Source organism: Typopeltis vanoorti, chromosome 14, assembly GCF_054136105.1.
Source record: "Typopeltis vanoorti isolate ZY-2024b chromosome 14, IOZ_Tvanoo_1.0, whole genome shotgun sequence".
Lineage (NCBI taxonomy): Eukaryota > Metazoa > Arthropoda > Arachnida > Uropygi > Thelyphonidae > Typopeltis > Typopeltis vanoorti.
Genome location: NC_143562.1, coordinates 98,969,112 through 98,986,483, shown reverse-complemented (window position 1 = coordinate 98,986,483; position 17,372 = coordinate 98,969,112). Strand labels below are relative to the sequence as shown.

At 36.6% G+C, this 17,372-nt stretch overlaps 1 protein-coding gene across 1 annotated transcript in view; it reads right to left on the bottom strand.

Moving 5' to 3' along the window:
• The window catches only part of Idh3a (isocitrate dehydrogenase [NAD] subunit alpha, mitochondrial), a 187,401-nt gene that overhangs the window by 18,824 nt on the left and 151,205 nt on the right, over positions 1–17,372 (bottom strand). Inside the window, exons 8-9 of the mRNA XM_090403633.1 lie at positions 6,647–6,728; positions 4,408–4,560 (exon numbers count right to left, since the gene is read on the bottom strand). Coding sequence (XP_090259759.1) covers positions 4,408–4,560; positions 6,647–6,728 — 235 coding nt within the window. The remainder of the gene's footprint in view (positions 1–4,407; positions 4,561–6,646; positions 6,729–17,372) is intronic.

Genomic DNA, 17,372 nt, shown 5'->3' with positions numbered 1-17,372 from the left:
ATTTATAAACCCATTTTCACTTAATGAACAAAAAATTATGAAGCTGCCTAGTAACATACAAATGGAACTTAGACTTAAAAACAAATTCATTACTGAACAAGAAATTTGATGAGCTTCCCTCAATCCCAAATGCTTCCAACATGATTAATTTCTGGCAATCATTACCTCGTAAACATTTTCCAGAATTAAGAAACTTTGCCCATAGTTATATCTGTCATTTCAGAATGACGTACAGATCTGAAAAGCGTTTTCAGCCTTGAAATAGATTAAAAAAACAAAATGAGGTCGTGATTGACTGATTCAAATTTGAAGAATTGGTAGCTGCTCTCAGTAACTAATTACCTCCAAACATTAAAAGCTTGGCGAAATCAAAACATTATTTACCTTAATGAGACTCAAAAGTCTCATTAAGGTAAATAATGTTTATCTTGTTTTTATATTAAATCAATATATCATGTCTATATTAACATTTTTACAGGAAGTTTTTAAAGGTTCAAGAGTTTTATGGCACATCTGAACTCATATGTGAACAAATTGGCATATGAAAACATAAAAGGTTGGCCTCCTCCACATTAGTGAATAGGCTAGGCTACCGTGAATCAATCGTACAGCTGCTTCTTCATTATCAATGCATGAATCGTTATACTTTAATGAATATGAATTTCTTTTTCACATTATCTTTTCATTTTTGATATCTAGTGTTAGTAATGGATATAACATCTACAGTGTTTTATATCATATAATTACAGTGACCAAATTTTTTTAGAGAAAATAAAGGACAAATCAGAAAATGTTTCATACTAAAAAAGCAGGTTGTGTTTATTTGTTTCACTAAAACTAAAAAGCTTTATAACTTCTTCTTCTTCTGCAGCTTTTCCCACTTAAGTAGGGTTGCTGTTTGTGGTGAGTCTCCTCCACAACTTCCTATCTTGGGCTGTAGCCATATCCCAGTTCTTCATCCTCAAGTCCTCCTCCACCATCTCCCTCCATCTCTTCTTTGGCCATCCGTGCTTCCTCTTCCCCTGCACATCCATCTGCATGACCTTTCTTCCCACATACTCTTTCTCCTTCCTCATCACATGACCAAACCATCTCAACCTTGCCTCCTGTATCTTTGCTCCCAAGTTCGTAACTTTCACCGTTACCCATATAGTCATTTCTCAGATGATACTTTCTGGTCACACTGCACATCCACCTAAGCATTCTCATCTCCGCTATCTCCATCCTGCTGATGTTATTTTTCCTCAGGGCCACAGTTTCCAAAGCATACGGCATAGCTGGTCTCACTACTGTCCTGTAGATTTTGCCTTTTAGTTTGATCAGCACCCTCTTATCACACAGCACTCCAGCCATCTCTCTCTCTCTCCAGTTTCTCCATCCTACTTCCTTCTCAGCCTCACCATCCTCTTTCATTGTTGAACCTAAGTATCTAAAGTCACTGACCTTCCTGATGACATTTCCTTCCAGCTCCAGATCTGTCTCCTGGCTGCTATCCACTTTGCAACACATATACTCGGTCTTACTTCTGCTCAGTCTCATTTCTTTCTTCCAATACTTTCCTCCAACTGTCCAAGTGCTGTGTGCAGAATCACAGCACGATGTCATCTGCATACAACATAGTCCAAGGCCCGTCTTCTCTCACTTCCTCCATCACCACCACCTCCATCACAATATTAAACAGGAACGGACTTAATGCTGACCCTTGATGCAAGCCAACTGTCACTGGAAAACTTTGTTTCTCTATCTCAGGCTGGTTTGAACTCCTGTCTTCACATTTCTGTACATCTCCTGCACCAACCTGATATATTTCTCCAGTACCACCTTCTCCCCTCAGACTTCTTGCCTTGGCACTCTATCATACGCTTTCTCCAGATCAATAAATACCAGATGTAGCTCCCGTTGCTTCTTTCAAAACTTTTCCATTATCTGTCCTACCCCAAAGATAGCATCTGTCGTCGATCGACCAGGCATGAAGCCAAATTGCTCTTTTGCAATCTCCACCTCCTTCCTCATTCTTCCATCACGAACCCTCTCTAGGATTTTCATTGTGTGGGACATCAACTTTATTCCTCTGTAATTCTTACAGTCTTGTGCATCCCTTTTACTCTTGTAGATGGACAAGAGTACTTTCCCTCCATTCCTCGGGTATATTTTCCTGTTGACAAACTTTTATTAACAGGTCCCACAGCAGGTCAATTCCTTCTTCCCCCAGTGCCTTCCATGCCTCACTGGGATCCTGTCAGGGCCCACTGATTTTCCATTCTTCATCCTCTTTATGGCTTCCTTAACTTCCACTCTACTAATGTTCTGCACCATCTCCTCATAAGGCTCCCCATCTTCTCTCTGAGTCCTTGCATTTTCTTCATTCAAAAGCCCTTCAAAGTATATTCTCTATCTGTTTCTTATATCCACATCCCTCCTTAATAGCCTTCCTCCGGAGTCTTTGATTGATCTAATTGATCATAAAGGTCTTGATATACCACGGCCTTAGACTGTGCAACAACTCTCATTGCTTCTCACTTTTTCTCTCTGTATTCCTCTTCCACTCTTGACTCATCCCACTTCTGCTTTGCCTTCCTCTTAGCCGTCACTGCTTCTTGTATATCATTATTCCACCACCAACCCTCCCCTTCTGCTCTCTAATCTTTCCAGATGTTTCACCAAGCACCTCAATTGCACAGCTTAGAATTACTTTTGAATTATATCTCCACCAGTCTTGTACACTTTCTAATCGATCCGAAATCCTCTGTAACACCTTCTCCCTAAAACAATTTGTTACTGCCTTAAGATGTTTTCTTCTAGTAAAAATGTAGTCAATCTGTGAACTATTGTTGCCACTTCTAAATGTTATCAAATGCTCTTCCTTCTTACAGAAGGAGTTCACAATTGCCAGATCAAATGCTACTGCAAAGTCCAAAATCCTCTCTCCTTCCCGGTTCATCATTTCCACTCCATGGCCACCATGTACCCTTTCACAGTGCCTATTCTGTTTCCCCTATGTGTCCGTTCAAGTCTCCTCCAACAATCACCATCTCGTTTTCTTCCAGTTCCTTCATTTCTTCATCTAGCACGTTCCAGAATTTATCTTTCCCTTCTGCTGTACAGCCAACTTGTGGGGCATATACACATAAGATGACCAGTTTCATTCGCATGATCCTGTCATTCCTCCTACCCACTTCCAGTACTTCACCCTTCATTCTGCCACACACCACAATTCCGACACCATTTCTACCCTCTTTATTTGCTCCAGAGTAGAACAATTTATACCCTTCTCCTAGTTCCTTCGCCTTTTCTCCCTTCCACCTTGTCTCCTGCATGCATGAAATGTCCAACTTTTTCTTCCTCATGTCTGCCACCTCTCTTCCCCTTCCAGTCATGCATCCAACATTCAACGTTCCCACTCGCAACATTCTCTCCATTTATAATGAATGTTAATAATGGCAAACTGTGAGCAGACATATAAATACAAAATTAATAATGGAAAAACTCACGTAAAAAGATTATTTAATAGTATAATTTTCTCCTGTGTCACAGGCACCTTCAGTTCATAACTCAAATGAAACAATAAGTGACAATTCCAAAAAGTGCCACCTAAGTAGCAGCCAGTGTAAGATAACTAAAAAGGTCAATAAATTTCCTAAAAAAAAAAATTATATATACAATAAAAAGTTAGGAAAGATTAGCTGAATTATAAAGTACTATCTCCCATAAAGGGGATAGACGTAAACCATCAGATCTGTTTAAGTTAGATGAGTGAAGTAAAGTTTCACATGTTTCTTTATATGAAGGACTCTTGTCTTTTTCTAATGAACTCAATGTCTAGTGATGATGGCATGTTCTGCAAGTCCAGACTGTTCAGGTTCAAGGTATTGAATATAAGACTAGTGTTCTTCTTATGCAAATAATATTTTATTAAAGATCATTCTAAATAGGACTGAGGCCAAATTTGAGGTAGAGATAACTGAGGAACAAGCAGGTTTTAGGTAAGGAAAGGTACCAGAGATGAGACTCTTCGCTTTAGAGATTATTGAAAAACAAAGAAATTTAGACTTCCTATGGTAATGTGTTTCATAGACTACTCCAAAGCTTTTGACTATGTTCAACATATGAAATTGTGTGAAGTATTGAAATTACTGGATTTTCCTCAACACGCTATCAGATTGACAGCTACCTTGTACACCAAGAAGCAACAGTAAGGACAGGTGTTGGATTAACTGATTGGCTTCTGGTCAGTAAGGAGCTACACAAGAATGCCTACTCTCCTCACCTGTTCAGCATCTATGCATGAAGTACTGAATGAGCTTAACACAGGAATTAAAATAGGTGGCAGATATATAACACTTATTTTGTATTATAATATACACAGAAAATACTCAATGCAGTCTTCTGTATTAATCCAATAAATACCTTTCCTTCTCGAATAGTTGCATAACAAGCACTTTCAATTTTATCTGCGTACTGAGAAAGCTCCATGTAGCGTAACATCATAATTGCACTGAGGAGAAGAGCAGTTGGATTGGCTTTATCTTGTCCTGCTATGTCTGGAGCGGTACCATGAACCTATTTAATAAAAATCTAAATATCATTTCAATAGATAACATATTGGAATAAATCAAAACAGTGGCTCGTTGATGTTTTATTAAAATTGCAGTTTAATGCATAATGATTATTAAATATATACTGCTTTCTCTTGACATCTATCTGTAAGTTTTGATTAAAAATTCCACTTTTTTCCTTTTTTTTGTGTGTGTGTGTGGGGGGGGGGGAATGTCCTAATGTGGAATTAATACTATCTAACCAGAAGTAAAGCACAACACAGTACATCAAACCAATGCACAATGTCAAGATCTGAACACATTACACAAAAAGAAGTAAATGACATTTACTGGTTAAATAACTTTAACACAGTATATACAATGGCAATTAAAAAATAAATAAAAAAGATTACTTTTTTTTTTTTTTTCATAAAAAGGCATTTATTTACTTCCTGAATGTTGAAATCATTTTTTATGGCAAACCTAAAAGTTCTATTGAAAATCTAATCATTAATTAGAAAAAAGTTTTTCCTTTACATATCACAGACCTTTCCTTATGCTGTCCATTCTAGTTATTACCATTGGAAGAACAAAAATTATAAACAGGTCTTAAGGGTACCTCTATGGGGTGCTGTGTGTGTGTGTGTGTGTGTGTGTGTGTGTGTGTGTGTGTGTGTGTGTGTGTGTGTGGGTAATGAGTTGGGAAAGGAGAAACTTGTTTACATTTGATTTAGAAGCCTGTAAATTATATTCCTTGGAAAACACATAAGGGGGGGAGACTGTTCCACAAAACAACAGTAGCAGGGTTGGAAGAGGCAGAGGAAAAAAAAACTTTGGACAAGAGAAAAAAAAAGCACATTGGGGCAAGGTTAGTGCCATCACTGTGGATGGTATTAATAACCAGAATGAATGGGAAAATCCTGTGTCCATCTTTTTAAACCCTCCTTGCACCTGAGTTGCATGATATGCAAATTCCATGCATTTAGTATTTACAACACCCCTGTTGGTGAATTTTGGAACTACTTTTTTTTTCCCCTCTCAGATATCACTTCGCACAATGTATTCCTGCAATGCTTCGCAGCATTTGGATCACTGGATGGTGCTCTACAAGGCCTTAAACAGGGATACTTTAATTTTGATCACCCTATATTATGAATATAATTCCATTAAACTTAATGTTTCTCTTTCCTGATAGTGAAATTATCAGGAAAGAGGAACAGACCAATCGATTAATAAAGAAGTCCTATTTTGTAATAAAATACCATATGAATAACACAAGCATTTTACATGTCACACATGATGAGTAGTAGAATGTTGAATGTTTGTGTAAGTACAAGTGGTATAGAAAGTTCTTGTTACACCTCCTGCATATAACAGTTCTAAATTCTCAAACACTGTATCATGTAAACACAGGGAAAAATATAATATTTGAAGATTTCAACTGATGCCAATAAAAGAAATTTTTCAAATCTTCCAGATGCAAAGAAGAACCATAAAAATGGACTGTGCATCAACTGGGTTCTTCCAACTCCAACAAATTCCACCAGGTATTGCAATGTGTGTGTGTGTCCAAACACCTCATTTAATGAGAGGGGGAGGGGGTGAGAGAGAAAGAAAACTTATCTTGGATACTTTATGCATCCCCACATTAAATAATTTAGCAATCATATGATATTCTTAATTATAATAGAGGAACACATATATAAACTGGGCAAGTTTTCAAAAAATAATTTATGTGTCACAATTTGAATCAAAAAGATGAAGTTTTCTGACAGCGACAATGGTTAATTGCTCATATTTCACATCCTTTCCGGAGAGCACCAGAACAGGATTACCTCAGAGTTGCCATTTTCCCAATCGTAATTGCTTAGATGACTTCTTTTATATATTCAAAATGCTGGCATTTTCCAGTTATCATTACAACAGTGTGCAGAGGAATCACTGTGATGTTACTCGATGGTTACCATTCCAAATGCTAACTAGTTGCATAGTAACATACTAATATGAAATATGAGATGCTACTTTATAACTTTTCCCTATATGAAAGAAACCATTCATAATATTAAAATAATACACAATTTAAATACTGAACATACTAAAAAGAATCTTACTGATTCAAAGATAGCTCCATCTTTGCCAATATTTCCACTAGGTGTGACCCCAAGACCTCCTATAAGCCCGGCACATAAATCACTATAAAGAATCAAAATGTTAATTATGTCAATTTCTGCAATTCTGCGCATTCTTATTTATTTGTAACATAAAAACAATCGGTAACATTAGTGATATGACACAATAACATATCCAGACTAATTTATGAGTATATATCTCTGAGTATTCTGAAGCAATGTTAAAAGAAGCACTGGAGAATTCAGAAGAAGGAATAAAGATTGGAGGTAGATATTTGCAATACGATACACAGATGATAAGGCATCTGTGTATCAAATACATTATTATCAAATACTGAAACAGGACTACAACATCTGTTGAACAGATTACTGGAATCCTGTATCAATTATAGAATGAAAATCAACAAAAGAAAAACAAAGGCAATGAAATTAGCAAAGAAAGAGGCAAATATGATTATCAGAATAAATGGGAAAAAACCGAATCAAGTAAAGACATTTAGATATCTAGAAAGTGTGATTAGCAGTGATGGAAGATATAAAAGTGACATAAAAGCAAGAATAGCGATTGGAAGAGATGCCTTTAATAGAAAATGGAATTTATTCAGAAGTAAAATTGACAGAAACCTAAAGAAAATACTAATAAAATGTTATGTGTGGAGTGTTGCCCTCTATGCAGCTGAAACTTGGACATTGACGAAAGAAGAAATTAAGATTTTGGAAAGTTTTGAGATGTGGATTTGGAGAAGGATGGAAAAAATCAAATGGACAGATAAAATAACTAATGAAGAGGTCTTAAAAAGAGAAGAAGAAAGGGAAACTGGATCGGACATATTCTGAGAGGAAATGGAATCATTGGAGATGCCATCAAAGGAAAAATAGATGGAAAAAGACTCAGAGGAAGAATAAGGAAAACAATGCTAGATGACATGCTGAATGGAGCCAGGTACAAAACCTTGAAAGAGAAGGCTCAGAACAGAAGAGAGTGGAAGGAAAGTTTTTGCTACTTTGAGCAGGTTCTTCTCTTAGTACTATCCAGAATACTTAAGCACTTAAGGAGTAAATCATATTTACTCTGAGTAAATCATACTTTGTGACATGATGGATAAAACTATGCAAAAGTCCAGAATAATACTGCCTCTACAAAATTCGCAATGAATTTCGTAGTGGCGCAACAGTTTGTATTATCTGTACCATCCATCATCCAGAAATCAGTCAAATGTATGGTGTTTTCCAATTTGATCTGCTGGTGAGTCCAGTGATGATGGATCAGGACATTATCATCTGCACAACCTTCTGTAACTGTGAAGTGTTTTCAGAAAATTTCAGAAACTAATGATCAAAAAATATTTCCTTATGTGACCTAACGATCTTTTCTCACTCCTTTCATGTCAGTCTATGTGTCTAGAGACTCATATTTAATCTAACAGAAAAGCTTAGGTGTTGACAGTTATTCATGACTTATTTTTAACGGCATTAACAACAACAACAAATTGTTTTATCAAAAACATGTTTTGATAAAACTTTGGTGTTGTTAATACTGTTAAAAATAAGTCATGAAGGAGAGACTCATTGGTTGCAATTCCAAAAGAAATGAAGCTGTGTGAACACTGCTTATCTCCATCTTCACTAATCAGGAGACAGAGCTGGCTGGTTGTTGGTGTCCATGTTAAACTTCTTCATATTTGCTCTGAGGTCATCTCTAAAGGATCTTCTTTTGTCCCCCTTCAGTTCTGATGGGGAGGGGATCTGTTTTGCAAGCATATCTGCCCCATTGACAGTATATGTCCAGTTTTTCAGATGACATCAATACGTTGTGCAATTTCACAACCATACAAGCAGGACTGGATTGACAACAGCCTCATAAACCAATGGCAAATGGACATCCAAATCAAACTTTTCCTCAAATGCCAAAGAGCTGCACCTTTCACATTTCAAATGATAAATTAGATTCCCTCTTCAATATCAGTATTTGTTGAGGGGTGACTGTAATGACAGGGGAAAGTGGTTTAAAATTTCCAGTTATTCAACCCACCTGAAGAGGAAAATGCACAGAATCACCTGGTGCCACCTAATGAAATGCCACCTCAGATTAGATCTGCTAATGCATTCCTAGATGCTGACAATGTCAAGTCCTTACCTAATCATTTTTAATATGATATTGCCAATTGATGCCATATGATCATGCCCCTAATCTTTCTCAGGACTCTCATATCTGCAATCTCTAGTCTTGGGTCAAGTGTTTTACTTCTGACCCTGCTCTCAGATCCATAAGTTAAAACTGGCTTGAATACTGTCTTGTTACAACTAATTTAGTGTTTTGGTTAATTTCTCTCTTATTCCATATACATTTATTCAGTTGACTTCCTACCATACCAGTTTTGTTGATTCTGTTGTCTATTTCCATATTTAATTTACCATCTTCACTAAAAATCGAGCCTAAGTAGTAGCTAAAATGTTTTACTTGTTCTATAGGTTATTCGTTGATGAAGCAATTGATATTTTCAATGTTTCTACCTATTTTCATTCTCTTTGTCTTGTTATTGCTGATTTTCATACCAAATTTATTACAAAAGCTATTCAATTTAGTAAGGGAATCTTGCAGACTTGTATCGGATTTATTTAGAAGTATAACATCATCCACATAAAACAAAGAGCTGAGATTAACATCTCCAATTTTGATATCAGGTTTAATACCACATTCCTTGATGTGACCCATATAGATAACGAATAACAGATGGGGTAGTGTACTTCTTTGTATGACACTAGATTTAATATCAAATCATCTTGAGGTACTTCCTTCAATTCTAACTGCTCACTTACAACTCAAATAAAGACTAAGTACTGCTTGATATAATGCCCCATTGACACCATATAACTGTAGCATTTCAAACAGCTTCTCTCTTGGCACCTTTTCATATGCCTTATCCAGGTCTACAAAACTTAAATACAGATCTTCATTGTATTCCCATGATTTCCCAACTATCTGTAGTAAAGTGAAAATCTGATCCTGACAGCCTCTATTTGACCTGAATCCAGCTTGTTCTTCACGAAGCTTCTCTTCCACAATCCTTCCCAACATTTCTCGAGTATACTTGCATATCTTACCAGGAGCGTTCAGTAGAGAAATACATCTGTAATTCTCACATTCAGTTTCATTCCCCTTTTTATATATGGGTACTATAAGAGCTCTATTCCAATCATCTGAAATTCATTCTTCTGTCCAGGCCTTCTGAACTATGCAGTGCAGCTGCTGTAAGACTTTTATACCTCCATACTTAAGCATTTCTGGTGCCGTTCCACATTTCAGGCTTTTGATGGCCTTTACTACTTCAAGTATAGATATGTATTCCTGAGTGCATGCCTGGTCAGTGTATTTTTACCACTGTCCTGTCATCACTGTTTGTTTCATTTAGTAATTTTTTGAAGTAATTACTCCATACTTCAAGGCTTTTCCTCCTGTTTTCATGTCACCTCTATCATCTCTAATTCCTTTTACAGCAGTGTTTCCTCCATTCCTGAGCTTCTTCAACAACCTCCAGAATATCTTGAGACCTTCTTGATATTTATTTTCTATGTTCTTACCAAAGTCCTTCCATGACTTTTGTTTAGGTAGTTTTACACCATGTTTAGCATTCTTACATTTGTCTCTGTATTCTCTAGGAGCACAAGCTGACTTATTTGCCAGGAACTTTTGATATGCTTTCTTCTTTTCTTTCACTGCCTCTTTAACTTCCTGTGTCCATCATGGAGTTCTGATTTTTCTATCCTTACACACAACCTCACCTTATGCCTCTCTGGCTGAATCAATCAATGTTTTTTTCAGAGCTTGCCACTGAATCTCCAAGGTTTGGTTCCTGTTCTCTAACTCATACATTATTTCTTCAATCATGCTTATGTATTTTAGTCTACAGTTCACATCTGAGAGCTGCTCAACTTTTATTTGCTTTAAAACTTTCTTACATGTTATTCTTTTCAACATGAAATTCAATTTTATCCTGCTCAAGACTAAATGGTGATCACTTTCAATTTCAAATCTTCTGTACAGAGTAGTGTTCTGCACCAGTGAGAAAACATCACTGTATATTTTTCTGTATATTTTGTTTTCTGTATATTTTGTATATATTTTTCTGTAATTTTGTATTTATTGCTCAGAAAGATCTTATTAGTTCTTGCGTTTTTGTTTCAGTTACCACTAATATGTCGATCTGGTACTTATCGAATTCCTCAACTAGCTCCATTTCTTTGCCATTCAGGCTGCTTATGTTGAAAGTACCGAACTTGAACTGTGCTGATGTTGAGTTGGGGTGGGTTTTTGATTTGTTCCAGTAGCTGACTTTTCACTTTGCCCTGGTTCCCTGGCAGAAACAACAGGGGCCTTGTTTAACTGGGTACCATACCAGCCGGCATGAAATTCTGTCATGTTGTACCATCATTTTTTATTTTGGTTGAAGCCAATAAGAATACAATTTGGCCGGCTAAATCTCAAATTGCCAGCCCATCCTTGTTCATTCAGTATCCAGGTAGATACTACCTAACAGGGTGCACCACGAGAAGGTGAGGATTGGACATTAAGTCAGAAGCCCTGATCAGTTCTCCGCATTCCTTTAAAGGCTATGCAGAGGTCTCCTCTCAGTTATATAGCTTTGACCCTTAAGCACCCTCCAACAGTGATTTGGGAAACAAATGAGATAAAAACAATACTGTGATGAGCATACTGGTATTCTACAAATGATGAGGTCTTTCTTTGGATTGAAATCTGTTAATGGTTAAAAGTCCTCCCCACCCCACACAATTTGTATGTTATTTTGACTTTAGGAGGAAGTTTACCATCAATGAGATGAAGCAACAAAAGCAATAAAAAGTTACGGTTCACTATATATGGATTGTTTGAGTGTCAACTGCCAATCACACTTGCTAATATGTTGAAATGCAGCAGTATCAAAACAGCAATAAATTGTAGACCGCTTATTCAGAGTTTCTCAACTGAGAAAGCTCTGAATAAGCGGTTTTGAATTGACTGCATGCTAACTGACAAGAATACAAGCAAATATCTCCTCAGCAATATATATAGTAATTCTCAGTCTCAGCCCCCCCCCCCCTTTTTAAGATGGTTATAATCACAGCGCCCATAAGGTTAGCAAGCATAACCACTGATTTCAAAATCAGTACGGCAATGGAATGAACGAGGGACAATAATATCTCACTTTTCTCCCTTAAAATCTCACGGGGATGCTGTCAGAAACAGTGACTTGGTTAGATTTCATATACTTGACAGCATGTTTAATTTTAACCACAAGAGGTAGAAAACTGAGACCATCCTTAGCTTGTTCTTGACATATATTATGGAGAAATTCATCACCTTAGCTGTATTCCAATTAAGATCGTTAACATATTTTTAGCAAACAGTGACAGTGTTCTTGAAGAGGAATGCTCAATCTTTCCCTTAGATGGGTTGTGAGCAATGAACAGTAGGTCCTCAGTGTTTTGATGGCACTAAAAAATTCCCAATTCATGAGTACAGGAAAACCTCGCTTAATGCGAATTTGATATCCATGATAATCAGTTAGCACGATTGAGAGAAATGATACTATTTCCTGCTTTAAGTGAGTGATTAATCAGCTAAAGCAATTTTTTTACATTACGCAAAATTTTTCGTTGCCAATCTGCAGTGAGAAGAAAAGCTGGAAGTCATTAAGAGTCATGAAAGTGATGCTAGTATAAGAGCAAAGAATACAAAGAACAAGGAAAAGTTGCTACTATTTCTTTAAGCAGGCAGATCACTCGAAATTGAACCCACTTAATGATTGAGATGTAGCGTCTTCTATCACTCTGGATTGAGGATTTAAAAAAAAAAAAAAAAAAAAAAATCTTTGTACAGGGTATATTCCGGCAAAAGCTCTCAATATTTTTATGATGCGATTTTGCCGAGCACTAATTGATGGAGTAATTAATCGCATTAAGCAATGTTTTCCTGTATCAGTAGGTTATTGGATTTCCATTGGTTTTTACAACTGCTACCGATTCTTCAAAAGAATTATTGTTCTCTGTACTTTTGCTTTTATTTTTTAATGTGTCATTATCTTTGTGGAGCATTGGATCAATCAGAGGCAGATGTCTCCATCACGTTCACCAAAAATAGTCTTGATATTTTAGGCTGGTAATCATTTTATCAGAGATAAAAAAATGAACGATTACCAGGAAGGAGTGCGGAGTAGCAAAAATACTGCACACTATCAGAATTCTTAGTGGACAATTTTATGTTCGGACACTGGATTCTCTGTCCACATGCATTACATCCTATCTCCCTACTTTCCAGTTGACAATCCAGATGATCATGGTCAGAGCTCGACTAGTATGCTTGCATACTCACTGCATGTCAAGTAGATTTTACCAGCTAGATAACAGCTGTGGACTGGACAAAACTGAAATACTTCTTATTTAACAAAACTTAACTTTCTACACAATTTTTTTTTTTAATTGAAGAAAACACAGAAGAATACGCATAATATAAAGTGCCATTCAAAAATTAATATAATAAATTCTATTTTATAAAACATCAATGTTTTTTTTTTTATTAACTGCTTAGAATGGTTCTCAAACAAAGGAAATGTTCACCAAAAAAAATACTGCATTCATAATCACTTTATGGAACTCCTAATGACTTATTTGGAAATACCATTAAAAACAAGACCTCAGGAGAGTACATTTCTTATTTTTTGTGGTGAGTTGAATTTTGCATAATTTGTCGAGCCCTGATCATGCCTCTTCTGAGAAATTTAAGATTACTACCATGAGTACAGACAATAATATAAATCAATCAGGAGGCAGCATCCTAATAAAGGATTTTGATCTTGTTCTTCTGGATGAAAAAAAAAGAAGTTCAGTATACAGAATGCCATTCCCAGTGCCTTCCTTATCAACAGTTTCTTTCAAGAGTGTTTAGTCTTGTCTAACTTACGCACTAAAGTTAGTATGGAGAATGATCCTTTCTTGGAATGTTGTATAAGATGATGCTGAATTTAGAATAAGGTTTTCAAGTTACCATCAACATCCAGGCTGAGTAAAGTGGTGATAACTTCAGAATGTTAGTCAGCCTTAAGAAGTCAAGTAATAAGATGCTCATTGGTAGACGATGTCTTTGCCATTTGGCTGCATGACCCACAGGCTCTAACTTTTTACATTTCCTCAACAATATCCATCCTCAAATTATTTTATTGTGGAAGAGTAAAAGAAGGAGCTCTAGCCTTCTTGGACACTTTTGTTACAAAGCAAGCAGATGGGTCTGCACGTGTTCAATCTACTTTAAGTCCACACACACACACACCATCCTGGCCAGAAACTTGGAGATTTCATAACTTTCAACAAAGAAAATTTCGTCAGGAAGAGCACTGCAACTGGAACAACAAACTCTACTTACATCATTCTAACAAAATGCTTAACAAGGACAACAAACCTCACCCAGACTATATATACATGTCTTTACCCTACATCAAAGCTACTGTAAAATTTATGATTTGTGCAATTTTTAATAATTATGATGTTATTAATTATGATTTGTCGAACTGTGCCGTTTAAATCTTTCTGTTAAGTTCTCTTTACCCTTTTCTATCTTAAGCCGATTAATTTAATCCCCGCTTGTAATCTTTTATACTACCTACACGTGTTAGCACTGTTAGTGAAAAGACCTCTAGAATAGGCAATTAACAGATCCAGTGTTAACTATTTCCCACACAATATAATTAAGGGAAAATTTGTTTTTTTCGACTGCGCCATCCTGAATCAATGTTATGGCACAGGAAGAATAGTTATAACACTTATAGAATAGATAATTTTCTAAAATAATACCTTAAATAGCCAGTAGTGCCAATTTCTCTAATTTAAGCACACAAGTTTAGTTATTTTTGTGAGACAGTGCATTGATCAAAAATCAGGCAATAGTTTTTAAATAAACAAAACATGTTTCTTTTACTTTAAGCATAATACAATATTAAACAAATTCCCTCTAATTCCTGCTTTAAACTTAAAGTCGTAACCTTACAATATAGACCTGCAATTCACAATGCTAAGAAAAACTTGCTTTACCAACTCTAGACAATTTCTGGCTGTTACAATCAATATCACTGGCTAACATTCTTTTCAATAAATATATCAGCTAAGTTTCAGCCTCAATTACTTCCTACAGCGACTTAAACAACTAATTTTAACAAAGCTACATTCAGCAGACATACAATTCTTGTTCACAACCTCAGCGTTAACATATTAAAATCTACTCAGAAATTCGTAGAAACAAATATACAGTCCTACCAGTCTGGGTGACTTTTGGTGGTTCTGCTGATAGCTTTCCTCAGTCCTATATCCTAGCCTTCGCTGAATGGCTTTTGGCAGTCATTCTGGGTTAGTCCTCGTCCAAGACCTGCAGCATAGCTCATCATCGGAAGTGGCACTTTCCGCTATTGGAAATACATCTCAGTAGAATGACCTTTTTCTCCTGGGCTTTCTACTTCAGCAAGATGAACAAACTCCTTGAACTCCTAGAACAGCCTCCAACCTAAACTTCTGAACAGCCAGCCTGAAGCAGCCCCTTTTATATGATTCAGAAGCTCCCTGTTTTTAGTGTCGGAGACCCCTCAAATCTTCTGTAGATAACTTACGTCACTGTTGTTTCGACCTTCAGAGTTGGCAGCAACAATCTCTACATCTGAACAACCTTCAATACTTTTGTTTACTTTTAAGTCGCCAACATAATCCAGTCTAATCTCCTTAACTTAAAGAATTACTTTTAGCATTCTGTTACAACCAACATACTGCACAATTTTAACCGTTACAATATTTTTTTTTTATAATTTATGAACAATTTCTCTATCATTCTTTTTTTGCTAGCTAGTTTTAGAAGTTTACAATCAGCACTTCTTTAAAATATTGTAATTTACAATTTTTTCTTTTTCCTCATGGTTTGTGATCTCAGTAAAATCGATGCCGAAAAATCGTCATATAAAATTTCACCGCATCGAATTTTACAATACAGCAGATAAACTGAGCTCCCACCTAAAACAGCAGAGAATCAGAACAGTACACAAATTTTGAACAAAGTTTCTACCTTCCGATAAACAAATCAAGGTTTGCCAAGATCCTATCTTCCTTTCAGTGTCTACAGTGACCTATCTTTTTTTTTTTTTTTTTTTTTTTTTTTTTTTTTTTTTTTTAAATGTTGAGCCCATACACGGGAGGTTGGTAGATCAACCTGTAGTACATTAGTACGGTGTATGGGTTGGGAAAGAAGGTACTTGTTCACACTGGATTTGAATGATTGTATATTGTATTCCTTAGTGAACACATCAAGGGGAAGACTGTCCCATAGTATAGCAGCTGCAGGGATGAAGGAGGAGGAGAAGAAACTTGTTCTGTGGGTTTCAAGGTTCACTGTGTAGGGATGTTGAGCAGCAGCTGCACACGTGTTCCAACGAGCTTAGTACTAAGTGGGGGAATTATTGATGTTATTTTGGATGAACATTTTCGTTGGAAATATTTGTAAAAAACACAGTGCAGAGACTGATTGTCTGTGCAAAAGTGGGGTGGAGTTGGTAAGAGATGGGTCATTAATAAGTCTGACTCTCTCCTCTGTATTGAATCAAGCATTTTGAGAAAGCTTTTGGGGGGCCCCACCCCATATGTGGGAGCAGTATTCGATGGTTGGCGGATTCGGATTTGTATAAGGTTAACAGCTGTTAAAGGGTGAAGTAACATCTTGAGCAAAAGAGAAATCCTAGTTTTTTAGAAGCTGAGGATGCAATGGTTATGTGTTTATGCCAGGAGAGGCTTGATGTCAGGGTAATTCCAAGAAAAGAAATCTCAGACTGTCTAGAAATTTGGGTGTTGTCAAAAATAATACTGGGAGAAAATGTTTTTTTTTTTTTTTTAATGAGAAATGAAACAATACTGGGTTTTATTTGCAATGAAATTGACCAGGTTATCTGAACCCCATTTGAGGATGGCTTGGAGGTCTGATAAGTTGAGATGATTTGTGTGAAGTAAGGTTTATCAAAAGAAAGGGAGGAATGCAATGTGCTGTCATCTGCAAAACTGTGCATTGGGTTAGAGGTAAGCTGAAGTAGGTCATTGATATATAGTAGAAAGAGGGTTGGTGAGAGGATAAGGAGCCATCCACCATCACACATAGTGTGCGTCCAGACAGAAAGCTGGCAATCCAACTACAGAAGTCTTGAAATAGACCAAACGATGTTAGTTTGCTTAGTAAGCCCTTGTGCCAGATCTAGTCAAATGTCTTGGAAATATCAAATCCAACCGCTTGTGATTCGCCAAACTTCTCCATGGTATTTGACCAGAGATGGGCGACATATGTAAGCAGATCTCCTGTTGATTGGCAGCAACAGAATCCATACTGGCGGTAGTTTATTAGAAGGGTAGCTTCAAGGTAGTATAAGAGTTACGAATTGATGATTGTTTTCATTACATTAGACAGGACTAAGGTGAACAAGATGGGGCAGTAGTTGTACAGCAGTGACTTGTTGCCCTTCTTGGGAATGGGTTGAATGTAGGCCAATTTCCAGGCTGTGGGATAGATACCAGTGGAGAAAGACAGTAAAGACATAGGACAGGAGATAGTTCTGGGGTGCAAACCATCAGGACAATTGGAGGAATGCCATCAAGGCCGAGAGACTTTTTTTGTGTCTAATTTGGACAGTATTTT